At 40.8% G+C, this 24,503-nt stretch overlaps 1 protein-coding gene across 4 annotated transcripts; it reads right to left on the bottom strand.

The window, feature by feature from the left end:
* Positions 1-2,768: 2,768 nt before the first annotated feature.
* Positions 2,769-18,916, bottom strand: ZFAND5 (zinc finger AN1-type containing 5). 4 transcript variants are annotated; one of them, XM_032675464.1, is made up of 6 exons: positions 18,725-18,916; positions 15,723-15,880; positions 15,191-15,302; positions 14,680-14,777; positions 4,652-4,777; positions 2,769-4,415 (listed from the first exon to the last, which is right to left on the bottom strand). In XM_032675464.1, exons 2-6 carry the CDS (start codon positions 15,871-15,873, stop codon positions 4,267-4,269), a joined length of 636 nt encoding a protein of 211 aa, XP_032531355.1. In that variant the 5' UTR covers positions 15,874-15,880; positions 18,725-18,916; the 3' UTR covers positions 2,769-4,266. The 4 variants fall into 4 exon arrangements, with proteins under 4 accessions (XP_032531355.1, XP_032531357.1, XP_032531356.1 ...); XM_032675466.1 differs by lacking the exon at positions 18,725-18,916 and adding an exon at positions 17,864-17,891; XM_032675465.1 differs by lacking the exon at positions 18,725-18,916 and adding an exon at positions 17,844-17,865.
* Positions 18,917-24,503: the final 5,587 nt, after the last annotated feature.

The following is a 24,503-nucleotide window of genomic DNA, read 5'->3' as shown; positions in this document are numbered from 1 at the left end:
CAATTATCAACTTTTTTTTTTAAATGGTAGAGATCTTACCTACATAAATTAACAGTCAAGCCAGTGTTTTTTGTTACCATTTTGGGTGTTGATTCTTGCATTTCAGTGTTGCCATCTTTATTTTAATTTAATTTAAATCACAGTGTCCCGATATTCTGCTGATTTGCATCCTACAGAATTCAGTTCTTCATACCATCAGAAATCTCGTCCTTGGTTCTGTGTGCTTAGGTTGATGAGCCCTTTCAAGCAGAAATGGTCTCTATTTCCCTCAGTGAAAAAAACCCCTGGAACTCCAACACTGCTTCTTTGGCCATCACTAAATTACTTCTCAAATAGGCAATTTAAAAGCTGAAGTACTTTCTGTTAAGTGTTTACAGTAGATTAAGGGAAAACTCAGGTCTGTAAAATGGCATTTAAAACTCTGTGGTGATAACTAACTCTCACTACAGATTCTGCTCCTGGAGTATGCTTTAACATTTCCACACACAGCCACTCTCACTATTTTTCCAGCTCAAGTTTTTTAACTGTTCAGGTTTGTCATTTATTAATTTCAATGTCATCCAGGTACTTTCACGTGTACCGCGAGAACCCTCTGTGTCTCCCAAGTCAGAGTACAATCCAGCAAATATCCTAGGTGTTTAATTAAACAAAAAATGATTGAGGGAGTCAGTAATAGGTCATTAGTGAGAAACTGCTATTTCTGGCTGGCTGAGAAACTAATGAAACACACATAAAAAGCACACATCTATAGAGAAAACAAATTTCCTTCTGTGACTGAATCATAGCTGCTTAACACACCCAGGTACCTAAAACAATCCAATTTGCTTTTTGCTGTACATTTCCTCCTTCAAGCATACACATCAGATGATACTGTAGAACAGCTTAGGAACACCCAGAAACTGACATGCGTTTTGTGTTTTGACTCATTACAGACACCAGACATGAGTCAAATCCTTGAAGTACCCTTTCAGAGACTGATAGACATGACATACAAGCATCTAAGACACTCCCTTACACCCGTGAACAATTACCTTCCAAAACAGAGTAAACAATGATCAGAAGCATGGTTCCAAAGGGCTAAGTACCATGAAGGTAGTCAAGGCTTCTTGACCCCATGGCATCCTTAAGAATCACAACCAACCACGTCATCTGGGAGCTCATGAGCTCTGCAGCAACAGGTTGGAACCACCACAAGACGATCATCTTAAGATTCCAAATTTGAGGTCAACAGTAACAGTTGTTCAGAATCCTGTGGAACATAGTATTGCACAGCCACAACATAGTTAGGCAAGTATTTCAGATTGAAGATTATTAATTTTTCATCACCTGTTTTCACTTATTCATTTGTTTTTACGTAAAAAAGTCCTGATCATCTGGTAAAGTTGTCTGGAACAGAGGAAGACTCTTCCCAAAAGTGTGTTTATGTATGAGTTAAGAAGATCTCAGTCTAACAGCCAAATGTTAAATGAGATCAGTGATATGTGATTATGTTTCTCTCTTGGAAGATGTACCACGTAAGTTTAAACATTCCCCCCGCCCCATTCCACACATTTTGTCAATACCTGATCTTTTTAAACAATCTTCCCCTCCTTTGTTCTGTGAGCATCAACGGAATTAAGAGTTCCTTAATGATTATACAAACTATATACACTATCAAAAGAACAAAGCTCCAGGGAGCTTGCAGACTTAAGTTTTGAGAACAAGCTCATACCCCTCTTAAGTGTAATCTACATGATACCATTCACAATTTTAGAAGAAAAAGAGGGATTTTTCATTTCATACTTTCCTGTACAGATGCACCAAGATTAAATATTTAAACAAGAGTTCACAAGTACAGATTTGTACAGCAAAATGCAGACCATGAGATTGCAGACCATCATCATTACCTAACAGTATCAGTACTATTACCTTTCCTAACCCACTCTAGCCAAGACAGTATCAAAACCAGACAGGTGTCCTCAAATATCCAGTTACAGGGCATTCTCAAGTTCAGAAGGGAAGAATAAAAAAGGATAAAAAAGAGAAAAACATTCTATGTTGTAGTGGAGTTGCTGATATTGCTTTAATACAAAAGGTAGAAAAATAACTTTAGTGCTTCAAAGCAGTTCCATGATGACATCCTAAAATTCATCCAGGAAAATGAAGTCCCAGAGCATGCCTGTGTTTCCTTATTGGACGTATACACACTGGCTGGAGTATTAACTTATGTTGACTATCAGCTGACTGGTGGCATACACATTATCCATTTCTGATACAAGCAATTTTTGTGCAACATCCAGTAGCGAAGATGTCTTCCTCCACGCAACACATGCTGTGTACTGTGTCCTTTTTCTTCCCCACTGGGAAGGATAAATTGGGCATGTTTACTGTTTGTATTTGGCTGCTGACACTGACAGTAACTCTGCCCAGGTCTGCTGGTGAGATGTGGACAGAATGATGTAGTCAGCGTACTGGCTCTATTATAACAGATCCACTGGAAATAAGTTTGAAGTTCATTGCTAGTACTGTCCTTTAAGCTCCCTTTAAGCACGCTGTTGTTTGCTGGCATTTTTGTCAGGCCATCAAGTAGTTACCTATACTCCAGTTGCTCATGAAAGTTGTCTCAAAAGAAGTTGGTAAATCCAAATAAGAAATAAGGACGTAGGCAGGCTAAAGCATAAAGACAACATCTGTAAGAACTCAGTATAAACTTTGCACCTCAACTTCTACAAGGTCATATCCTCACTACAGCAATAATTAGAACCAATGAACTATCACAAAAGGAAGTATTTCCTTCTGTACATTATTTTTATTATTTACATAATACAATATAGCATAGATGCTGGGTAGCTTATGTGCAATACATAAATAAGAACTATCTGTACATGTTTGCATTTCTAATAACTCAGAAGAACAAAGTTAGAAGCAAAAACCTGACACTTTTAATAGTGAAGTAAAAACTAAGACTGAACACTGGTAATAAAAATCAGAAGGTCAGGAGTAGCGCCTTGTGTACATACGTAACTATTTACAGATGGGAACAGGCATTACCACAACACTAGTCTAAAACTGTATTTGTTTATATAAAAACACAAGTTTCATACATCACAAAACCCCCTTCCATTATAACACAGAAGTGATATATATTACCAGACAAGCATCAGTGAAGAATACTGCCTTTTCTAGAGTTGTTATTGTACAATGCCATAGATAATGCAGCCCATGCAATACACCCAAGAACACTACAGTCCTATACCCAAGTACAATTAAAAATGATAAAGCAGCCCTCCAAGAGTGGTTCCAGCTACCACTACAGCAGCCATGTTGGGTATGGTTTTCCATGCAGAATGGTGCAACTGTTATTACATTTAAAACTAGAAAAATTAACTCCTAATATTCTTTTGAACTCGGAACACACAGAACAGAAGTAGTATATGAATAATAAACTGCTCTAATACTTCAACTTATTTAGACCCGTGTTGCTTGATAGAGCTGCTGTGGTATGTCTAGAAACGTATGTAACCTTATTCTGTGAACCAATCTTACAATACTGTGCTACACATTTTTAGCTATGCAAGGAAAAGCAGACAACTCTGTTGAAGGCTAGTTCATAAGCTCTTAACAGGACATTTCATTTGGGAACATCTTTTCAAGATTTCAAAGTCAATGTAATCTTTTCCAAAACAATTTTCTTCTTCTACGTATCTGATTTTTTCCATTTTTCTCAGTGCAATTAAGTGACTTAAATATGGCACCGACACTCATCTTTCTGGGATGGTGGACCCTTCTATACAGCTCACATTCTGCTGGAAAACTAAAATGGAGTGTGGAAACTAAAAGTAGAACGAGATTTTAAATGATAGAAGTAGACTGCCACCGTTTTGATGTATCCTTCTCCAAAACAGGCCAGTAACATTAGCCAAACATTAAATACCTCAAGCACATCTCAAAAGGCAGATCTGCTGCACATATGCAGACAGCACATATCTGTTTGGCACACGTGAACTAGAGTCTGTCCTCTGTGCATGTGTATTCCTGTGCAGCTTTCTGATCATCCAACTATATTCTGGGAAGGGCATGTATATTTTCAAGGGCTGTATCTATCCAATTCTGCCTGTAACAAACACCCAAACACTTCGAAATATCATTTAGACAGACAGGACCAGAAGTAAAATTTTGAAGAACAAAGGAAAATGGCCATGCACCTGCTCTTTCATGTTTTTTAGGATGTATTGAAAAAAAAAAGCCCCACAAAAAGTCAGTCAGTCTTTTCACAAGCAGGTTAATTTATATTCTCTGAATTTTTTCAGCCACGACAACTGGATTTTCTTTTCTGATTTTTGCTGCAGCTTCTGCTTTGTAGTCATATGGGCAGTTATGCTTGTCAGAATAACGGTGAAGTCCACAAAATAAGTTTCCACATCGGCAGTCAAATCCTGTACACAGAAAAAGAAGCAACATCACTAGGAAGATTCGATTTCAATTAGGTTAAAGTTGTTAATTAAAAGCATAGTTACCACAAAGGGGGTATGTTCATCTACATTGACATACAGAGCAAGAAAAATGAATGGCTGCAAATAAATTTAGTAGAACACATAATTTATCAAGTTTAATCTAGCAAGATGTAACTAATCATCCAGATTTGTCCAAAATTGACAAAGTGTTCTCATACCTGTAAGGCCAACCTTCTTCCTGCACATGAAACATCTGTTCTTCTTTGGTTTCGGCAGTTCAGCAGCTCTCTCTTCACTCTCTGAAGTACTAGGCTGGGCAACTGATGGGCTTGGTTGAGTAACAACTATTAAAGCAAGCAAAGGAAATCAGGGTTAAATTTGCTTTTCTTGACTTCACTAGGTATTCAGCAGCATACACGTATTAAAGATTTAATTTACCCACCAAGCCCCTGATGTTTGTTGTCTAAAGTACTTACACAGAGTAGTCTACAAAAATATGAATCAGAAATAGACATTTTTAGGTATTTTATTCACCCCTTCTGGCTCTACTCAAGACAATCAGATTTTCCCCAACACTTCCACCAGCTACAAAATACATAGCACTTATTCATTACACCTATACAGCCTTGAAAATTCCTTCCAGAAATTCCATGTACACATTTAATATTTAAATAAATCATCTAATCAAGTAACAATCTAAAACAGTAACAATATTGTCACAGCTAAAGTTGCAGAACAGAGGAATACCTGTAGAAAATATAACTAACATACTTTAGAAACAAATGAAATTCAGTAATATGTTACTACCACAGCATTGGGTTACTCTGCCACTACTCCTGCGAAGTCAGGTATCTAAAACAGTTCATCAAGACAGCAGCTAGCAAGCCACTAATTCTGCATCAGATCCATAACACAGCTACAAAATACAGTTCAAAAGAGCTCTCACTTAAATAACAAAGTGTAGATTTGATTGAATATCTGCATTTTTGTTCTTTATCCAGTTTTATTGCCAAAGCAGGTATAGTCAAAATGAGTAATTTCTCAATTGCTTCTTTTATGAACATCTTTAAACAAACTTGAGTCAAATTTTACTCAAGTTCTCTGAAGAATAAAAATGTGTCCTTCTGTGAATCTGTTCATTTTATTTAAAAGAGTAATTTTTTTCTCAGAAATTTTTTTTTACTGATATCCTTTTTATATCCCAACTGGAACCAAAGAAAGCTGAGAAAGGTGTGGTTGTACACAACTTTAATACCTGCTCCTGGTACAGGTTTGCTGACCACTCCCAGCTATTTGATAACATCTACTGTTATGGAACAGAATAAACTACAAAATGCATTCCAGAATAAACAGAGCACATAAGCCTTAAGGACTTATTTGTAATTAACTTTATACAGACAAATATGGTTTGTTAGTTGAGATTCTTTTGGATCAGTGTGTTTGCATTACCATTCATAAGTATTGTGAAAATCAGCTCACTATTACCACTAACACAAAGAAAGCTTCACAATTCGTTGTACAACAAGAAAGGTCCCAGGCAAGACAACTGCATAATCAGAACAAGATTTAAACGTGACAGCCTCTGAGAAGTAACAGGGAACCTTCAGCGCTCATCACCAAAAAATTTCATGCAGTAAAACAAGCTGTTGCTAATATTTTCTTACAGTTTACTTACACATTACAGCAACAGTCCTGATGAACAAACAACCAACTAAGGCCATTTCCTGCCTTGATTTTTTGTCACACCACATGGATCTTTTTTATAAAAAATCTGGGAAGTTCAGCGTTACTGCTATTTTGCCAAGTACAAAGGATAAGAAAAATATCACAGTACCAGTACTACAATCATTACTCCTATTGTTACTTCTGTTGATTTTTTCCCCTGAGAAAACAACTTCGTCTAGCTCTCTCTCTACCGGAGACCCTGTGACCAAAAACCGGGTTAACAACCAGCAATATCACAGAGTATAGCTGTTGGATACTATGCACCTTGGCTAACAGCCATCAGCTATGGCCTTAAAATGACAAAGACTAAACACCTTCCAAAAAGCATGGTCAAATCCTTTTAGATTTGTTATTGCTAGTTCGTTTAAAAATGAAATGCTAATTGTAAGCCACGACAGATGAAAAGGAGGAACCAGAAACACTCACACACTTTGCAATTCAGTGTGTAGTTTTCTAGGGGAAAGCCTCATCTGCATCAGAATTAACTTAAAAATTTCTGGTCTGGGAGTATGCATGCTGTTTCAATCATATGCAAAAAAAAATGTAGAAGGGTCAAATAAACAGTGATAAAGTGACAAAGTCACTCAGAACATACACTAAGATAAAAATGAGAAGAGGAACGATTTATATCACTGTCTAACATGTCAACAAGGAAGTAAAAATGGAAACAACTTCCCAGGAACTACCAAGTCAAAGCAACATACTAGTAGATCACTCTACCACAAAGCAAAGACACTGGGAACAAATCCATGTAGGGGAAAATGTTACCAACTACTACAGGTATACTTTCTTCTTTGCATCAAAAAACTGATAACTGGCAGACCATAAACTGTGAAGAGATGAAAGTGATTAAAAGAAACTGCAGTGGCACAGGCTGCTGAACAGAATCCTTCCTCCAGAACTAAAACATCTTTCAAGAAGGAAAAGCAGTACACAGTATGCAGTAATGGTCATTAAAAGGTCCCAAGACAAGGGGACATAGCCCCGTAAGTTCAAATTAAAATGTTCAGTTATTACTCCCCATAAAGGATTCTCCTGTTCATTTACACCAGCAGATTTAAGTCTGATGATTAATTTTTATAGTGTAAAATTTTCATAAATGTGCTTCTGAGTAATGGCCAGGACAGAAACAAAGCTGCCTACCCTGCCCCTTACTTAAAGCTCAGAATAAAACTCCTCTTTTATCAACCTGTATCTTAGATGAAAAATATTGAAAATTGTAGTTGTTTTGCCATGACAACAGGAGCTCATTTAAACTAAACCACTGTTGTTACAATTGCTTTTCACAAAAAGCTTTGTTTAACATAGATGCCAAATCCAGCTGGCGAAGTACAATTCCAGTCCTCAGTACATTAAACTAATTTCATGCCAGAAATCACACAGTGTTAATCAAACTGCTCTAAATGATTTCTGTATCATCACCATGGAATAGGTAGCAGCAAAATACTGAAAGTTCAAAACCAGTAGTTACTAGTACCTGTAGATCTGCTTCCTCAGGAACCGTGTTCAGAGGAAGCAAACTCCTCACTGCAAAAACAGTTTCTTTCACTTTACCAGAGATTCTGCTGGCACACATGCACTTCCTCATCCTTACTCCAAACTGGAGGAAAAGGGATCTGAAGGACAGATTATGTGGTGGACAAGGGATTGACTGAATGGACGAGGCCAGAGCAGTGTGGTCAATGCCCCTGTGTTCAGGCAGAGGCTGGTGATGAGTGGTGTCCCTCAGGGCTCTGTCTTGTGACCGGTGCCAATGATACAGACAGTGGGACCGAGTGCACCCCCAGCACATCTGAAGACGACATGAAGCTGAGCAGTGCAGCTGATACAACAGAAGGATGGGATGCCATTCAGGGAGACCTGGATAACCGTGAGAACCAGGCCCACAAGAACTTCATGAAGTTCAACAAGTCCAAGTGCAAGGTGCTGCCCCTGGGTTGCAGCAATCACAGACACGAAGACACACAGAGTGTGTCTCACTGACAGCAGTCCTGCAGAGAAGGACTTGCAGGTTCTTGTGGATGAAAAGCTGCACGTGTGCTGGCAGCCCAGAAGGTCAACTGCATCCTGGGCTGGATCATAACAGGAGTGGCCAGCAGGTCGAGGGAGGGGATTCTTTCCATGTGGTAGTTTGCTCTCATCAGACCCCACCTGGAGTGCTGCATCCAGCTCTGGGGTCCACAGCACAGGAAAGACGTGAAACTGTTGGAGCAAGTTCAGAGGAGGGCCACAAAGATGATTAGGGGGCTGAAGCACCTCTCCAATGAAGACAGGCTGAGAGCTGGGGCTGTTCAGCACAGAGAAGGCTCTGGGAAGACCTCATTGAAGCCCTCCAGCCCCCCAGGACAAGGGGAAATGTTTTTCAACTACAAGAGGAGAGAATCAGATTAGATATTGGGTAGAAATTCTTAACTTCAAGTAGTGAGGTACAGGAACAGGGGAGTTGGAACTAGATGATCTTTACACAGCCCTTTCCAACCCAACCCATTCCATGGTTCTGTACCCCTCTCCATCACCTTGGTCATTTCCCTTCCCAGCCTCTGGCTCAAGACCTGATAAGGTTTACTTCAACTGAATTTTATCAGACCAATTCTCTTATTACAATGCCAAAAAACTTAGGAGCAACAGATTTTCAGAACTGGGCATGTTTTTATTAACTAGTATTTTGGTCTTAAATTAATCTGTAGGCACTATAAAATACATTACCATCATGCCCAAGGAAGACTATTATCCTAGCAGATTGATGATAAAGACTAACATAATCCTAGTATTGGGAGAGCTCCACTTCATCAAGAACTTGGGAAAATTTCCTTCATACGTAGTCTGAAAGCAAGATGCATCTTTACAAGAGAAGCAGCAAGGCCACGGATGGAAGGACTTAGCCACACAGTTAGCCTAACAGCTACTCAATCTACATGCAGAAAGGTCCTACAAACTGGAGAACAACAGACCCTAAATTATTTAGCTACAGTGACTTCGTGGGAATGCCATTAAAATTAAAAACCACTCTAAGAAAATGATGTTCAAAGCTCTCAGTAGTTTTCCATAAAACAGTATGGTTGCTTCAAAAAGGACGCTGATTACAGATATTTTCCCACTGCGATTTCACATTGGTAAAGAATGAATCCCATGTTTCAACTGAACAAAACATGATGAAAATAAAACAGTATTATTTTCTAGCCCTTCCCATATGAAAAGAGACCAGAAAGAGCTACTACCAAAGTAACAGCAGTAAGTTTTTAGAAGCTTCTCAGACGAAAGGAAAATTCACCAAAATACGATCCCAATAGCTTAAACTGTAAGCATACCAGTGGCACAAACTTCAGAAAGCATAGAAAAAAATTGATTTGAGCATTTATTATTATTTAAGCACTGTGACTTGGGGACAAGTCCAACTCCACAGCTGAAGAAATGTAAAAAATAAAACAAGAAGGAGAACAGGTGAAGTGAGAAGTCATCTGAAAGACATTAGATGCACTTCTGCAGTTTTGGGGCTCAAAGCTGAACTTGAGATAGTGCTATTCTTACATTACATAGTAACATAATTGTCTCGGTTTCTGCTGGGATGGAGTTAACCTTCTCAGCAGCTGGTACAGTGCATTTTGGATTCAGTATGACAATAATGCTGATAACACACCAATGTTTGAATTGTTGTTAAATAGTGCTTATTTTAAATCACAAACTTTTCAGTTTTCCATGCTCTGCCAGCAAGCAGATGCACACAAAGCCCTGAGGGAGCATTGCTGGAACAGCTGACCTGAATGCACTAGCCAAAGGGTTATTCCACATCATAGAACATCCTTCCAGGAGGGAGTTGGCTGGGAGCTGCCAATCACTGCTGGGGCATGGGCTGGGCATCAGTCAGCAGGTGGTGACCATTTGTAGTGTGCATCACATGTGGAGTTTCTGGGGTTTATTCCTCTATCTCCCCTTTTCATTAAAATCATTACTGTTGTTATTATAATTGACATTGCTTATTTTACTTTGTTTTAATTATTAAACTGGTTTTATCTTATCCCACAGGGTTTAGTTTTTTTCCCACAATTGTCCTCCCCACTCTGTAGCGGGGACTGAGCAAGTGGCTGTGTGGTACTTAGTTGTGAGCTGGTGCTAATCCACGACAACAATGTATTTGTACATAAAATTTTAGTCTGAAAAGATGGACAGTACTTATTATGCTTTATCAAGCTTCCTGAATGTAAATACCTTTCTATATTCAGGAACTACAATTGCTATGCCAACCCAGGTCCTGTAATGAAAGGCCACAGAATAAACTTCCATCAAGCTTACTTTCATGCCAAAGAATGGGAATAGAAATATTCTGTAGCATGAAACTCATTTCCCCCATGACCAACTCTAACACATGTATTTAATATCTTTACTGCCACATTAATACAATGTAAAGTTTCAGTATCACAGTCATATGGTTTAATATGGTCATCATAAAGATGATGTCTGTGGGATATCGTTATTAAAGTAATAATAGTATCCTATCACGAACAAGCATAGGACCAGCAGCTGGGTCCTCAGCCTCATTTTACAATGTGGACAGCTTCAGGGCTTACAAGAAATTCCATTTCACAAATTTTTCAATCAGGGGCATCTACCAAAGCTACAGCATACCTGGGAAATGAAGGAAAGCTAATTATTTTCAACACAATATTGAGTTACCATATCAGACAATATTACCAAGTCACAACAGAACTGTCTACAATAGCAACACAGCTCAACTACTACAGCCACATGTGAAAATGAAACGGAATTACAACAAGACCTAAGGGTATGTCATGTACTTAACCATCTTGAGCCTACAATATCTCATAAGCTACTTTACTTACATCTTACTCACAATAATACCTGCAACACACTGTACACATCACAGATGTAACACACTGGCTCTACCCACAACATATGCAAGGGTTTCTCAACCTGAATGAAGGACAGCTCTAAAATAGCTCTAATCATAATGGCTTGGTAGGAAGTCAAAAGATGTGTGCCAACCAACCACTGTCTTCCAACACTGCTACTGGTGAATTTGGGAAATGGAAGGGTAAATTACAGCATGGATGGAAGTTAACAGTAAACGTAATTTACACAATACCATTATCAGTTCATTTTCTGGTTTACTTTTTTGTAAGCAGTATTACTTTGCAGCTGTGGGTTTACAAACAATAGCTAATCACACTACTCCCCAAAACAGAGCTATTATTGCCTTAAAAAACCCCACAACCCAACCAAAACCTCCTGAAATAATAAAACCAAAAAACAACCACAGAAAGCACCTTGAACCTCTGAAACACACACATGCTGAAACACTGTCTGAAAACACTGACAGATTTATATAGAGGCTGTTCATTCAGCAAGATAATGACATACAAAAGTGCAAAAAATGCTAAGAATATGCTGTGATTTGAAACAAATCAATTTTTTAAACATACTTGTTTCCAAAACCATTATTTTTAGTGGTAACTATTAATTTAACTCTCTTTTACACATTTATTTCCATTTAAATACCTCCTTAAACAAGCAAAACAAGTTCCTTAAGAAAGGGCTCCACTATGCCTTACTAGCTTGGCAGATACATTGCTCTGACAGCATAACCCACGGAACGGAATAGAGTTCACTAAATTTTGCATTTAATTCCTACAACTCGGCAGGGCAAAAAAAGCAACTGTGAATCATATTTCTATAATTCAAGACTGTTAAAATTCAATCTTTACAAAGTGTAAAAGCTTATCAGAATCCTATAAAATCTGTATTGTAAATAGCATTAATTTATGAGTTTGAGTTTGGACATAAAGTTTCTTTGACGTGAGAAATTCAGACACAACTGCACTGAACACATGCCACTGTTCAGTTATGAAATTGCAACAAAGCAAGTTGAACTAAAAAGTTACAGTTACATGAACACACAGCACCTTACATAAGCGAATTACAACCAACTAAGTGACCAGCTAAGTTAACCAACTATCCATCATGCCTGCCTTCAAATGTTAAGATACAACTAATTGTCTCAGCACCATATTTGTTAACCAATGAATCCAGGTTGAAACCTCAACCTGCACAAAGAAGAAAAAAACAAACAGACCTCCCCCCCCAAAATAAAGAAAATCTAACATTATGCTTCACTGTTTAATTTTTTCTCAACTCCTCCACCTTCTATACTCACTTGTTTCAATTCCAAAAGCAAAGAAGTATAATTTTATGCTACAGACTGTTAAAAAAATTAGTTGATCAGATGTAATTCTATTTTTAACTTTCTGGCTTCTAATGAAAACGCACAAAATTTCATTTGCTAATGAAAATCTACAGAAGAGGATGTGACTTGATACTGTTGAAGATACAGTTATTGGATCTGTTACTACCTGGTAATAATAAAACTGTTGCTAGGATCAGACTATACTTACAGCCAGCCTGTGATATATTAACTACTCCAGGACTGCAGCATTATCTCAGAGAATTACACCTCACAGGAAGTATTAGCTTTGTTGTTATGAAGTGATGCGAATTATTTACCATTGTTTCAGTTTGCCCTTGAAAGGAGAGACATAATAGATGCTACTGGAAAAAGGAAGATAAAAAAATCTGCCTAGTCCAGACACAACAGGAATTTTGTATAAAAAGTCTAGGCCAGCTTCTCTTGCCTACAAGACACAGGTCAACATACCATTGAATTCAGCCAACACTGTTTATTTAAGATTTCCAACAAACACTAAGAATAGTATACAACGACACTATCTTATGCTGTCTAGGATCTGTGCCAAACCATAATACTTAAAAGGGAACTTGGACATTAGAGCAGGTGAGGTTGCCTCACGAATTTACAGGGATGTTCTCAGGAAGGTAGTTTTGCTCTTCAAGTTTTTTCCAGAGACATTTAAGTTCTTTGGTAGTTTTTCAGTGATCTCTACACAAGCTTGTGACAGCTTTTACTGGTTTCAACCTGTGAGATTATTTATTACAATATGTAAGTATCTTGAGCTGCTTTGGATTTCTCCCCCATTTTTATCAGTAGTGTGCTATGTGACACTATCTATCATACAATTGACTTGCAGTATACGAAAAACAGGTAATATATCAACAATAACAAAAGATTTCCTTTACAACTGGCAAAATGACAGCAGTTCTAAGATTTAAAAGTCACCTATGACCTCATCACTACTACCATTTTATGTATTGCTATTTCCTTCTTGTCACATTCAGGTAGGATTTCATAACAAGGCCCAATGGGTTAATGAATACTGTATCAAAGTCTTAATTATTTTTCAGTTACATAATGAAAGCCTCTTCAGACAACATCAGTTACAGGAATTTAATAATTGCAAAAAAGCCCCGCTCAGTCCATACATAATGAAAAACCCAACATATCGTATAACTGTAATGTTTGTGTCACAGAACCTTGACTTAGCATGACTTACGCAAATGGTAAAATCCTCTGTACAAGTACTGAGCAATTAAATATCAAGTGTCAGAGGAGTCTTTGTCAGCAAAGATATAACTACATAAAAATCACTCTGATACAGTGCTGAGTAGCATCTGCTGCAATTTTCATGTTACTGACTTCATACTGAAAAAATGGATTTTATCTTCAGCTTGAATCAACAGACTTCCCACTAAACATCAACTTTTAATCTTTAAAACTGTGTCACAACTCTTAAATACAGTGTGGATATGTTTAAGTACAAATCAAGCATGTTAAGATGTCCACTTGAACGTACTGATATAGATTTAATCCCTTAATCATTTAATTAGTTGTAGTTTAGCAAGCTATCCCTCCCTCCATGGAACAGTTTACACTCTGAAGTTTAACTACTACAGCTGTAACAATCCAGCATGAGAATAAAACTGTTAAATGATAATTAATACACAGCAACTAAAGCGACAACTATGCTACATTCCTGGAACAAGGCTTTGGTTCCATCTACTGACTACTCAATAAGTTCGAGAACCCTAAGCAGCTTCGTTAATGTTTTTAAGCCACATATTCCTTTTCCCCACAGCCTCATTCCTCTGTAGAATGGAATTTATTAAGCACCGTTCTCCAAATGCAAAAAGCCATTTTGACTGCCATGAGTCAGCTGGAATTGTAGCGCTTGATAATACACAGAATCTCAATAGTTTGATTTCAAAACTGAACACCTTGACCAAATGCAATTTTAGAGTGCCTCACTTTTAAAAACAAAGGTTTGGGATTCAAAACCACTCACAGGCATCAATTTTTTTTACTAACATTGAACATGTATCTTAAAGCTCTGTTCGGGAACTAGTCCTTTTCCTCAATTCTGAGGAGAGAGTACCCAAAAGCACCCTTAACATAGTTCCTCAAGACCATCGCTGCAACAGGAGACAGCTACTCAGAAGATAAACAAACCCTCCACCTTGTGTTAAATCACTGCTTGTACCCAGCGTTAAATCACTGCTTGTACCCAGCGTTAAATCACTGCTTGTACCCAGCGTTAAATCACTGCTTGTACCCAGCGTTAAATCACTGCTTGTACCCAGCGTTATTTTGAGAACATACCTGGCTCAGTCTCTGTTTTGGGTGTTAATTCTTCCTCTCTTGAAATGCTCATTTCTGTCATTTGCTGTGTTACAGGCAAAGCGGCAACAGGCACGTTTCTGTTTAAGTACAGTGAAACACATTTTACATGAGTTTTACATTCATGATAAAAGCTTAAACTGCCCAGTCGACTTTAATAAACTACTGGTTCAATTACTACTGACTCATTTTCCTGACATGTGCTTCTACTATCTTCAAAACAGATTTTTTACTGTTTTAGTTTCCACAGAAGAAAACAGGCAAGCCTGCAGCAAATTATTTCAGCAGATAAACAAAGAACATTCTTTTAACTGAATCAGTGCAACAAATATTTGAATAATTTTTCATTTACACAGATTATCTTAAAGCCCTGTCAGGTCACGCGTCCTTTTCCCTCTGCAGACACTCACTATGATAGGGCAGGATTGCTGCAAGCCTTCAACTTGCTGCATACTCAGCTCATTCAAACCTCATAGTAATACTTCAATTTTACCTTGTTTTTTCAGATGTGCTGCCAGCAGCACCTTCACAGTTGTTTAAGCTAGTGTCTGCTCTCTGTACAGATGCAGAGTCTGAGGTAGGACTGTTTGAACCACTGCTTGTTCCTGTACAACAAGAATTTGACACGTTACAAACAAATTGTAGCAAACACATTAGTCAAATAGTCTCCCATACAGTTATGAACTGTCTGTATAAAATCTTCACTGCTACTGCATGTTACTTTTTACTTAAAGACATGGTAAACTGTTAAACAAAATACAGATTGCATAAGAATACACTAACAGAGGAGGCTAAGTGGGAAAGCAAGTTATGACTGAATGCCAAGCAAATCAGAATACATTATACAGAAATGTATTTTTATCTTTACTGTGATTTAAAGTAGTATTCTCTTGGATATTCATTGTTTTAGAACTTTCAGAAGTTCTCCTAAAAAATTTTCTAGGATTCCTTGTGATCTTCCATAGTTTAACTCTGAAAGAAGTAAAAAAAAAAAAAAAGAAAAAATCAACACCACACACCCTTACCCATTGGGCTGATTCTACCACTATTCTGCTGTCGCTGAAGATGTTCTTTGTAGCAAACAGAACACATTCCATTTGTCCTAGGATTTCCATAAAATCCACATCCTGTAGTACACAGCATAGGCCCTGGGGTCTGGTTTGTCTCCTGAGTCATCTCGATGCTGTAAATACAATCAAGAACTGCATTAGGAGCTGGCATGTCACCAAAATCAATTACAGGGTTACAGAATTAAAAGTATGTCTGCTCACCTGCCCCCCAAGTGATATCAGCATTCTTAAAGAGGGTTATACGAATGTTAATATGCCATTCGCGATTCCAACTGTATTGCTAAGTAATATCATTATGAACCATTAAGAAAAAGTACTGAGAAATAATATACCTGTTGGGCACTGAGCTGCATGTGCAAGTTAATTTGACAGCCAAAAAAACTCCTTAATTACTAATCTCTGAGCACTAACAGAATGCAGAATAAGCAAGACCAAGTTTATACCCACAGAACAGTTCTGGCAAACTATACAACTTACTTTTCCCAACTCCTCGCTTTTTCAGTGCTGATCTCGCATCATTTTGAGGTTAATTCCACTATTAGCAGTTCTTGCTCTCACAAAAAATTAACAACTTCAACCTGTTTAACAGCTTACACACTTATAAAAGAAAAAAACCCCCCGTGTCTTAATAAAGTTATAGCAAGACTTCTGAGCCTACCAGAGGCAGTCAGTGCCAACTCTCTGCCAGAAATAAAAATTTTCACCTCGTCATCTGCTAACCTCTGCAAAGCAAGGTTAGTAGAAAACTGCACAGCAACCAAATGCTTGATTCCCAAGGACAATAAAACTAGAACACAGTAATCACACAATCTGCTACAATTTGAGGACATGTAAGAATACTGCACTAAAATATAAATTTAGTAGAAGCCATGCATATGGCACCCGAAGACATTTTAGTGTAAACTTCAGATTGAGTATGAAAATTGCAACTGACAGCTGCCTTTGTCTAGCTAAACTAAACTCCTGGCATCAAAGTAAACCAAAACCAGAAGAAAGCAAACAAGCAAAATTCATCTGCTTGCTTGCTGGTGGTCACAGGACCCAATTTTCCAGATATAAATAGCTGTACTATTTATGGCTTTATAATACCTTCCAGGTATAAATAGTGTCTTTTCAGGCTACAAAACAGCTTCACACTTACTCTGATACAGTTTGGCAGCCATACACACCAGGCAAATAAGCCAGAAAAAACATGACCCACCTAGAGAAATCTAAAAACAATCTTGTCACCTATATCGTAAGACCTATATCTGTATAATATAAATAAAGACTGTACTCCAGCCTTCTATTACTAAGTCGGTAAGATCTAAGTGCCACCAAACACACTGCCAAAACCGACCTCAATCTACTTGCTTCACTTCCAAGTCAGTGTGCCACAACAGATTTCACCATTTACTAAATCTTGCTGTAGGTGCTAACGCTACTATTATCCTACTACAAACTACATACTCCGCAGCTCCTTTTGTCTGCACATTCTTCCACCACTTGAAATACGTGCCCCGAACGGAAAGGTCAAGTCGTTGCTACCCAACGCTGAACAAGTCGAGCTTTTCCAGGCTCCGGGATGCACTCCGGGTGTCACCCGGGTTCACTCCAAAGGCGCCCACCCCCAGCTGCACACTCACCCCGGACGACCCCGCCGCCGCGGCTCTGCCCCGGGCGCTCGGGCAGCAGACGAGCCCTCGCTGCCCGCTCGGTCACACGGCGAGCGAGAGTGCGCTTCCGCCCATCAGGCGGAAAGTCACGGGCCTGGGGCGCCCGGCCGCCCCCGCCGCCCGCTGAAGTCAGTCCCTATTTATATCTCCCGCAGGCCGCCGGCTCTGGTGGGAGGAGGCGCCAGCGAAATCCGACCGCCCTTCCCTTCCAGGGGAGAGCGGGTGCTTACAGGCAGCCCAGAAAATGCGGCATCACCAGCCCGCCGCCTCCCGCTGCCCTTCTCCCCGCCAGCGCTGTGGTCGCTGCTGGGCGTGACCGAGGCCCGGAGCAGCCTCCGCTCCACAAACGCGGGGGTGGTTATACCCAACCGCTCCTCTTCGAGGAAAGGAAACAAGATCATTGAGAAAGGTCTCATTTCACCAGCAGCAGCAGGTCTTCACCTCAGGGCCGCGGTCTGCCGAACATATTATCCCGCCGGCAGCCCCAGCCGCGCTCCCCCGCCGTTACCGCCTCAGCGCGGAGAGGGGGCGGGTAAATCCCGTTACCGACCCCGGCCGCGCTCCTCAGCCCACCCCGCACCCCCCCGCGGCCTCGAGGCCGTGACCGGGCCGGCCCCGTCCCGCCGGGCTAGCCAAGTCTGCGGAGTAACGACACAAACGGGCGCTGAAAACAGCCATAAAACTCGGGCACTGCGTCAGCCATGGGCCTGCTGACCTCAATACCCATTTGCCTCAGCATCTCTCTCCCCAAGAGAGGCCACGATTAAACACGAGAAACACAGAAACAACACAAAAGGAGGGTGGCACAGGCATTGCGTGAGGCCCTCGCCTGTCAGGGACGCGCTCGGCCGAGGCAGAGCCCAGGGTCGGTACGGGAGAAGCGAACCGGCACCGGGCGCTCCCCAGGCGGGTGCAGTCCGGTGGCTGACTCAGACAAAGGGGGGCCCCTGCCAAGAGCCCGCAGCGCCTCAGGCCTTAACTGTGGCCCCTCACTCCCCCTCGCCTCCCCCGACGCCGGGACACAAAAGACCAGGGAGGTGTCGCGCTCAGGAGCGGTGGCGGCGGGCGGGGATGACCGGTCAGGCCGCTCCCCGCAACCCCCTGAGTCACGGTGGCTCCGCCGCCGCCAGGCCCCAGCCGCCGCCAGGCACGGGAACCTCGACGTCTCCCGCCTGCACTGCCCCGCGCCGTGGGCCAGGCGGGACGAGGCGGCCGTAGGGGCCGCCCGCGAGGAGGCCCGGGCACACCCCGCCGCCGGAAAGGCCCCAGGGAGCCGAGCCCAGCCCGCCGCCCCTCACCCACCTGTTCCCGGCGGGGGCCACGAACCCCGCGGCGGGTGCCGGAGAAGGCGCCGCGGACGGCTCCGGGCGGCTGTCGGGACCGCGGGGGGCGCCGAGCTGGCGGCCGCGCCGCCGCCGCGTCGCTCCTTTGTTCCCGCAGCGGCAGCGGCGGCCGTGTCGGCAGCGGCGCGAGGCGGGACCCGCCGTGCGCGGAGGGCGGGCGGCGGGAAAGCGCTGGAGGCGGGGAGACGGGGAAGGGGAAGAAGAGGACGGCGAGGAGGAGGAGGAGGAGGAGGAGGAGAAAGAGGAGGAGGAGGAGGGAGGAGCGCAGCCCGCCCGGCGGCCGCGGCTCCTCCCGCTGCCCGCCCGCCGGTACATGCGTGGTGCTGCCGCCCGCCCGCTCCGCCCGTTGCCGCTCTGGGGCCGTGAGCCCCGCCCTGGCCGCGCGCCCGGCGGGTCCCGCGCGCGTCACGGGAGCCCCTGGGCACGGGGAGGGAGGGAGGGAGGGGAGGGGAGGGGAGGGGAGGGGAGGGGAGGGGAGGGAGGGGAGGGGAGGGGAGGGGAGGGGAGGGGAGGGGAGGGGAAGGGAGGGCGGGCGGGGCGGGGCGGGGCGGGGTAGGTTTTCCGTGAGGGAGTGCCTGCTTGCCGATAGGCAGCCGCGGGATGTGGTGCCTCGGAGTCGGCTCGTTGCGTAAAATCGTAGGGAACGCAGGTGGCCCTTAAAATGTAATTTTCTAGGGTATTTTTTTTCTTTTTTATTCGACCTAAATTCACCTTACAAGATCTAGGTGTCTTGTGAGATCGAAAGCAAAAATGCAGCGGTATTGCCCCGAAACAGAAGAGAATTCCAATTTAAATTCTCAGTTATGAATTTCATGGCCAGCTGTCTGATCACTCTGTCCTCTCCCTGCTCTGAAGGTCCGACCTCCGCATATTAAAAAAGAATAAGGAAGTAGCCACATATTTTACTTAATCCAATACTGAAGAGCAAATTATGCCTCCTGTTTTGAAGACTATCTTATCTTCAAAGAGGCCAGTATCTTCAAAAATACTGTGAGGTTCACAGAAACTGCCTTGAAGACAGACCTCTTTTAATTTGGGATGTTTGGAACATCAGGGACCTGTAAAGGTAGAACACTCCCAGGGTAAACTTAGTATTTTATCTAGAGAATAAAAGATACTTGCATCTTCGAAACCACAGCTTCAGAAGATTTTGGACCTCATGTTGCTTGCCCAGTGGCATCACAAGCAAGTTACGCTTCTGAAGAAGCCGGTGACTGGTTAGAGACTGATCCTTTTGAAGAAGTCTCAAGTGCATATCCTCATTGTAGAGCAGAAACATACCACTGCCACTGTCTTACAGCGGTTGTTCCTGGTTGTATGTTGTGAATTGTTCAAGAATGTGGGCACCTAGACCTTGGCAGGTGAGGGAAGCAGGAAATACCTGGTTTGAGAATCTGAGGGTGACGGGGTATGGAGCAGGGTTTTGGGCACTCCTCTGAAAGAGCAACCTCACCTCCTGATGAAGGGCATCTGCCTTCTGGAGAGACTTGAAGCGTAGCATCCCTGAAATGTTTTGGTGGTGATGCATTGTTTTCAGACATAGATGATGAGCAGTCCAACTGAGGGATAAGTGCCCATCTTTCCCACAGATTCTTCATCTATAAAATGTGTTGGACTGCCTTATGGTACGTAATTGTAAGCTTTCAACTAAGATGACTAGCAAACTGTATGTGACCATAGGGCCTACATATTTCTGCATCCAACTGTTTTCTGCAACACTGCAAGGAAGAAGCCCAGGTGTTTCTTTCATCCAAAGCATTGCATTTTTTTTTAAGTTACTCAAATCATCTAAATCAGTGTACATGAAATGATCCAATGGGGTGCAGGAAGAAAATATTAGAACTTTAGTAATGTATGTATGTAACTGATAAAAAAAATATGTATACTAAGGATGTTTTCTCAACAATGTTTCAATAGGAATGCATGATCAAAAAAGTTTGGAGATGACCAATTTAAATTATGTCAGTTGTGGGGTTGGGTTTTTTGTTTGTTTGATTGGTTTTGTTTGGTTTTTGGTTTTGTGCGTGTGTTTTTTTTGTTTTGTTTGTTGGGGTTTTTTTGGGGGGGAGAGTGCATTTATGCAATAGAAGGATTGACTATTTGCTTTATTCAGCCATGCATCTTCCTCTTAAATATTTTCCTGAGAAAATTGCTGTACTGATGGTGTGTATCCACTTCTCTTGATAGTCTTAATTTTCTATATTTTCTTTTTACTACAGTTAAACATGATCCAGATGTAGTCACTCAGACTGCAGTGAGTTTCTGCCCGATCTAGTATTTTATTTTATATATCTGACAAGCAAAACATTTCCTTAATTTGCCTTGTTGGATTTCTCTGTATTTTTGAGTATCTCCTAGGCAAAGACCAAGCTGTACTTGTGGTATGATATGACCACACATCCTGATACAGAAAGCCTGAAACATGACTGATTCTCAGTCCTGGAGAATCAAACGTTTTAATTTTTCCCACAAGAGATGAGTATTTGCAGGTGGACATTGTGGCTGTAGTGTTGATTGATAAAGAGGTCAGAGGAGTGAGGTAGGCAGAGAAGCTGCAGTATGAAAGCAGGTGAATCTGCAGCACCTGTTTGTTCAATACAGGTGAGTAATGTCCCAGTTCACATAATGACCTTGTTGGTGGCCACATTCTTTTGTCTGTGTAGCTGTACAGACCCTGCTAGCCTACCCAGCTCTACATGTGAACAGTGTGCCTTTCTTAGTACCATTATCTGTGGCTGATGTAAATGTAAACTAGTCCTTTCTGGCCAATACAGAAGATAAATTTGTCAGGCACAGCAATCACTTAGATTTCTGTGTGACATAAAAAGATTCTTGCAGCTTCATTTGGAGCAGTTCATCTTTCTATCTTTTCAGAGTGGGATTCTTTTGAGCTAGTTTGGATATGTGGCTTATCATTTGCTTTTCACGGAGATGTAAATATTTGGCAGGACACATTGGTAATGGTCTATGAATGTCCTCATTCAGTCTAAGGAAGAAAAAAACCCCCCCAAACAACTTAACTTTAACTCTCTCCTCACAGAAGTTTTCAGGACAATACTATTTTTGTTTTCTCTGATGCTGGGAAGAGCTCAGGAATAATTCATCAATTTCCTCAGAAAATAATATGTAATCTCCCTTCCCTATACTCCAGCACTTTCATGTGGTGTTCAGTGGGGATCCTGTGAGTATCAGAGTGTAGGGTTAAAACCAACTTATAAAATTTCCTGAGGGAATGAAAATTCTGGCGGTGAATTGGTAGAACCATAAAAGAAACTTACGTTTTTAAGCTGCTTGGATCCTTCACACAGAAGAGCCCCAGGAATTCTTATGCCTTGGAGCTAAGACTGGATCAATGACATAGAAAGGAAAAAGCTTTACATCTACTGCCATATGGGGACTCATGCAATACTAGCAGCATTGTAATGAATGGGTTTCCGGGGTATTGGATATATAGAAGCCACAATTATTTTATGACAAATATGGAGCTTTTAAAAGGCTATGATTTTAAAGGCTTAACTGAAGCTTGCTTATCAGGACAAAAATGTTCCCCAGTAACAGGAATAAAACAGACTACTGCTACAAGACTAGAGCTAATATGAGACAGTACTCTGAGTTACTGGTCTTTGAAAATGTGCTTTCTGTTTACATTTCCAACAGGCCACAACTGAGGGATGGGAATTATGCTAACTTTTCACTGACAGATGCCTTTCTGGAGAAAAGCATTTGATAGCCCCTCATTCCTAAGAGTTATTTACATTATTGAATTATGTTATAACATTACTTAAATTTTGTATTATGTTATTCATAGTTTTATTTGAATTTTGTAGCTGGATATGGGTACATAACAATCCACCTAATTTGTGATTAAAGAAAATAGTAATCATTATCCAAAGTAGACTATTAAATACAGTTTAACTTCAAAGGAAAATAAATATTTTACAAGCAATGTTTCTGTGCTTGCAAAATAAACTACATAAATAAACAGGAAAATTTCACACACTTTAGATGGACATGCGTAGAAACAATACATGTTTTGAGGGAGATAACATTGTGAGAGCAGATTTTCCATTCTGATACACACTTTCTCTTTTTTACATCTTTACACTGAGGAGAGACTGCTTCAGTGCTGGAAACTTAAAAGCAGTTTGTTTGAACTTTGGCTGAATTCTCAAGTGGAGTCCACAAATATCTGCATGCCTGCAAAACTGGATGATTGGCAGACAGATAATTTTTTTCTGCAAATCTAGGGGCTTTTATGTTAAGATACTTGGGACAGTAAGGACCAACTGAAAATTTGGTCTATATTGTGTCAAGTGTATCACCTTCAAAAAGTACATGTTGCTTGGTGAAATGGAGAGCATCCATGCACTCCTTTTAACTAAAATGATAACATGGTTCTGAGGTCCTGCATATTATTCTGGATTTTTTAAGCATTCAGTGGCGTGTGGAAGATGGAGTTACAGTATTTCAATGTGCTGTAGTGTATGTATGTATGTGAAACGACATCATAGCACCTATTGCAGTTTAAGGTGACTTAGTAGGCATTTCTCTGTAACCACAGATACTCATTAGTAAAGTTTCATTAACTGCTAAGACCAAATTTGTACATATCACTAGATTTGAAAGCATTCCAGAAAGCTAAAATGTCTGCATTGTATCCCCTAGTATTTCTGCTGTAACTCACACAGAGTTGTTAAAACAGAGGTTAAAACAAGCTAGCAGTTGGGTTCATAGCCAGACTGAGACAGTCTTTAAAGAAGATGCTTTGGCAAAGTAAGCCCCACCTTAAACATGAGGTTAATGTGTCCTTCCAAGGTATCCAAAGTACATCATCTAGAGATCTGTCTAGCCAAAATTCTTAAATTTTCTTTTGAAAATCTTCATTTAAGTGACTTTTAAGAGTCACTCAAGAAAACCAAGATGCGTATTAGTCTAATTTCCACAACAGCTAGTTTCATGTAGTGACCAGTTTGGGCTTCTGCAAAGGAATTCTTTGCATGCCAGCCGACTATTTTTGCTGTGGCATTCTCAGATGATGTTTACTTAACTTATGAATATAAAACCTTTAATGAAGAACTTACTCTCACAAGCCATTTGCATCAGACTCTTTTAGAAGTGTCCATGTGCCTGTTTAGGCAAATCTTTAAATTCTATATAACGGTCTGTTTTAAAAGTTTTGTAAATGAAAACAAATGCAGGTAATTTTCATTAAGATGGTGGTTTGACATTCATGTTTTATTTCCAGAAGTAAGATATGTTTTGAAAAAATACATAGCCACTGCTGAGAATGCAGTTTGAAACATAAAGAATATGCAAAATTAGCAATTCTGAGAAAGCATTCACTTCATTGCACTCTAAAGGCACCACAAACCCAGAGAAAACTTCATGTTATCTGCCTCTTCATTTCTCAGCACTTGGAGATTTCTTTGTCTATGTGTTCCTGACCCAGTTCCACATATCTGATGGCACCAGTTTCTAGCTTCTGATTTTTCCTTTGATAGTCTTACTACAAATAGAGAAATGAAGAGAATTCACTTATAAAAAAATAAAGGCAGTGTTTACCCAGAATATAAGATGCTGGTAATACAGAAGTGAATGCAGATGGCAGCAGGGAGAACTGTCTATTCAGATTCACTTACCAGACTGTCTTGCCATTTTGGGTAATGCTTCATGCTTCCCTGCATTTTAATCTGAAATAATAAAAAAATCCAGTAATTACAACTTTGGTCTATAATATC

This window comes from Chiroxiphia lanceolata, chromosome Z (assembly GCF_009829145.1).
Source record: "Chiroxiphia lanceolata isolate bChiLan1 chromosome Z, bChiLan1.pri, whole genome shotgun sequence".
Lineage (NCBI taxonomy): Eukaryota > Metazoa > Chordata > Aves > Passeriformes > Pipridae > Chiroxiphia > Chiroxiphia lanceolata.
The sequence above is the reverse complement of the archived record's forward strand: the minus strand, read 5'-3'. Positions and strand labels throughout refer to the sequence as shown.

Excerpts from the sequence above, each read along its gene's own strand:
- ZFAND5 (XM_032675464.1), bottom strand. The coding sequence starts at position 15,873 with ATGACTCAGGAGACAAACCAGACCCCAGGGCCTATGCTGTGTACTACA. Across the intron at positions 14,778-15,190 it reads AGCACATCTGAAAAAACAAG|AAACGTGCCTGTTGCCGCTT; the intron begins GTAAAATTGAAG and ends GTACTTAAACAG. Across the intron at positions 4,778-14,679 it reads CAAAACAGAGACTGAGCCAG|TTGTTACTCAACCAAGCCCA; the intron begins GTATGTTCTCAA and ends TTGCTTTAATAG.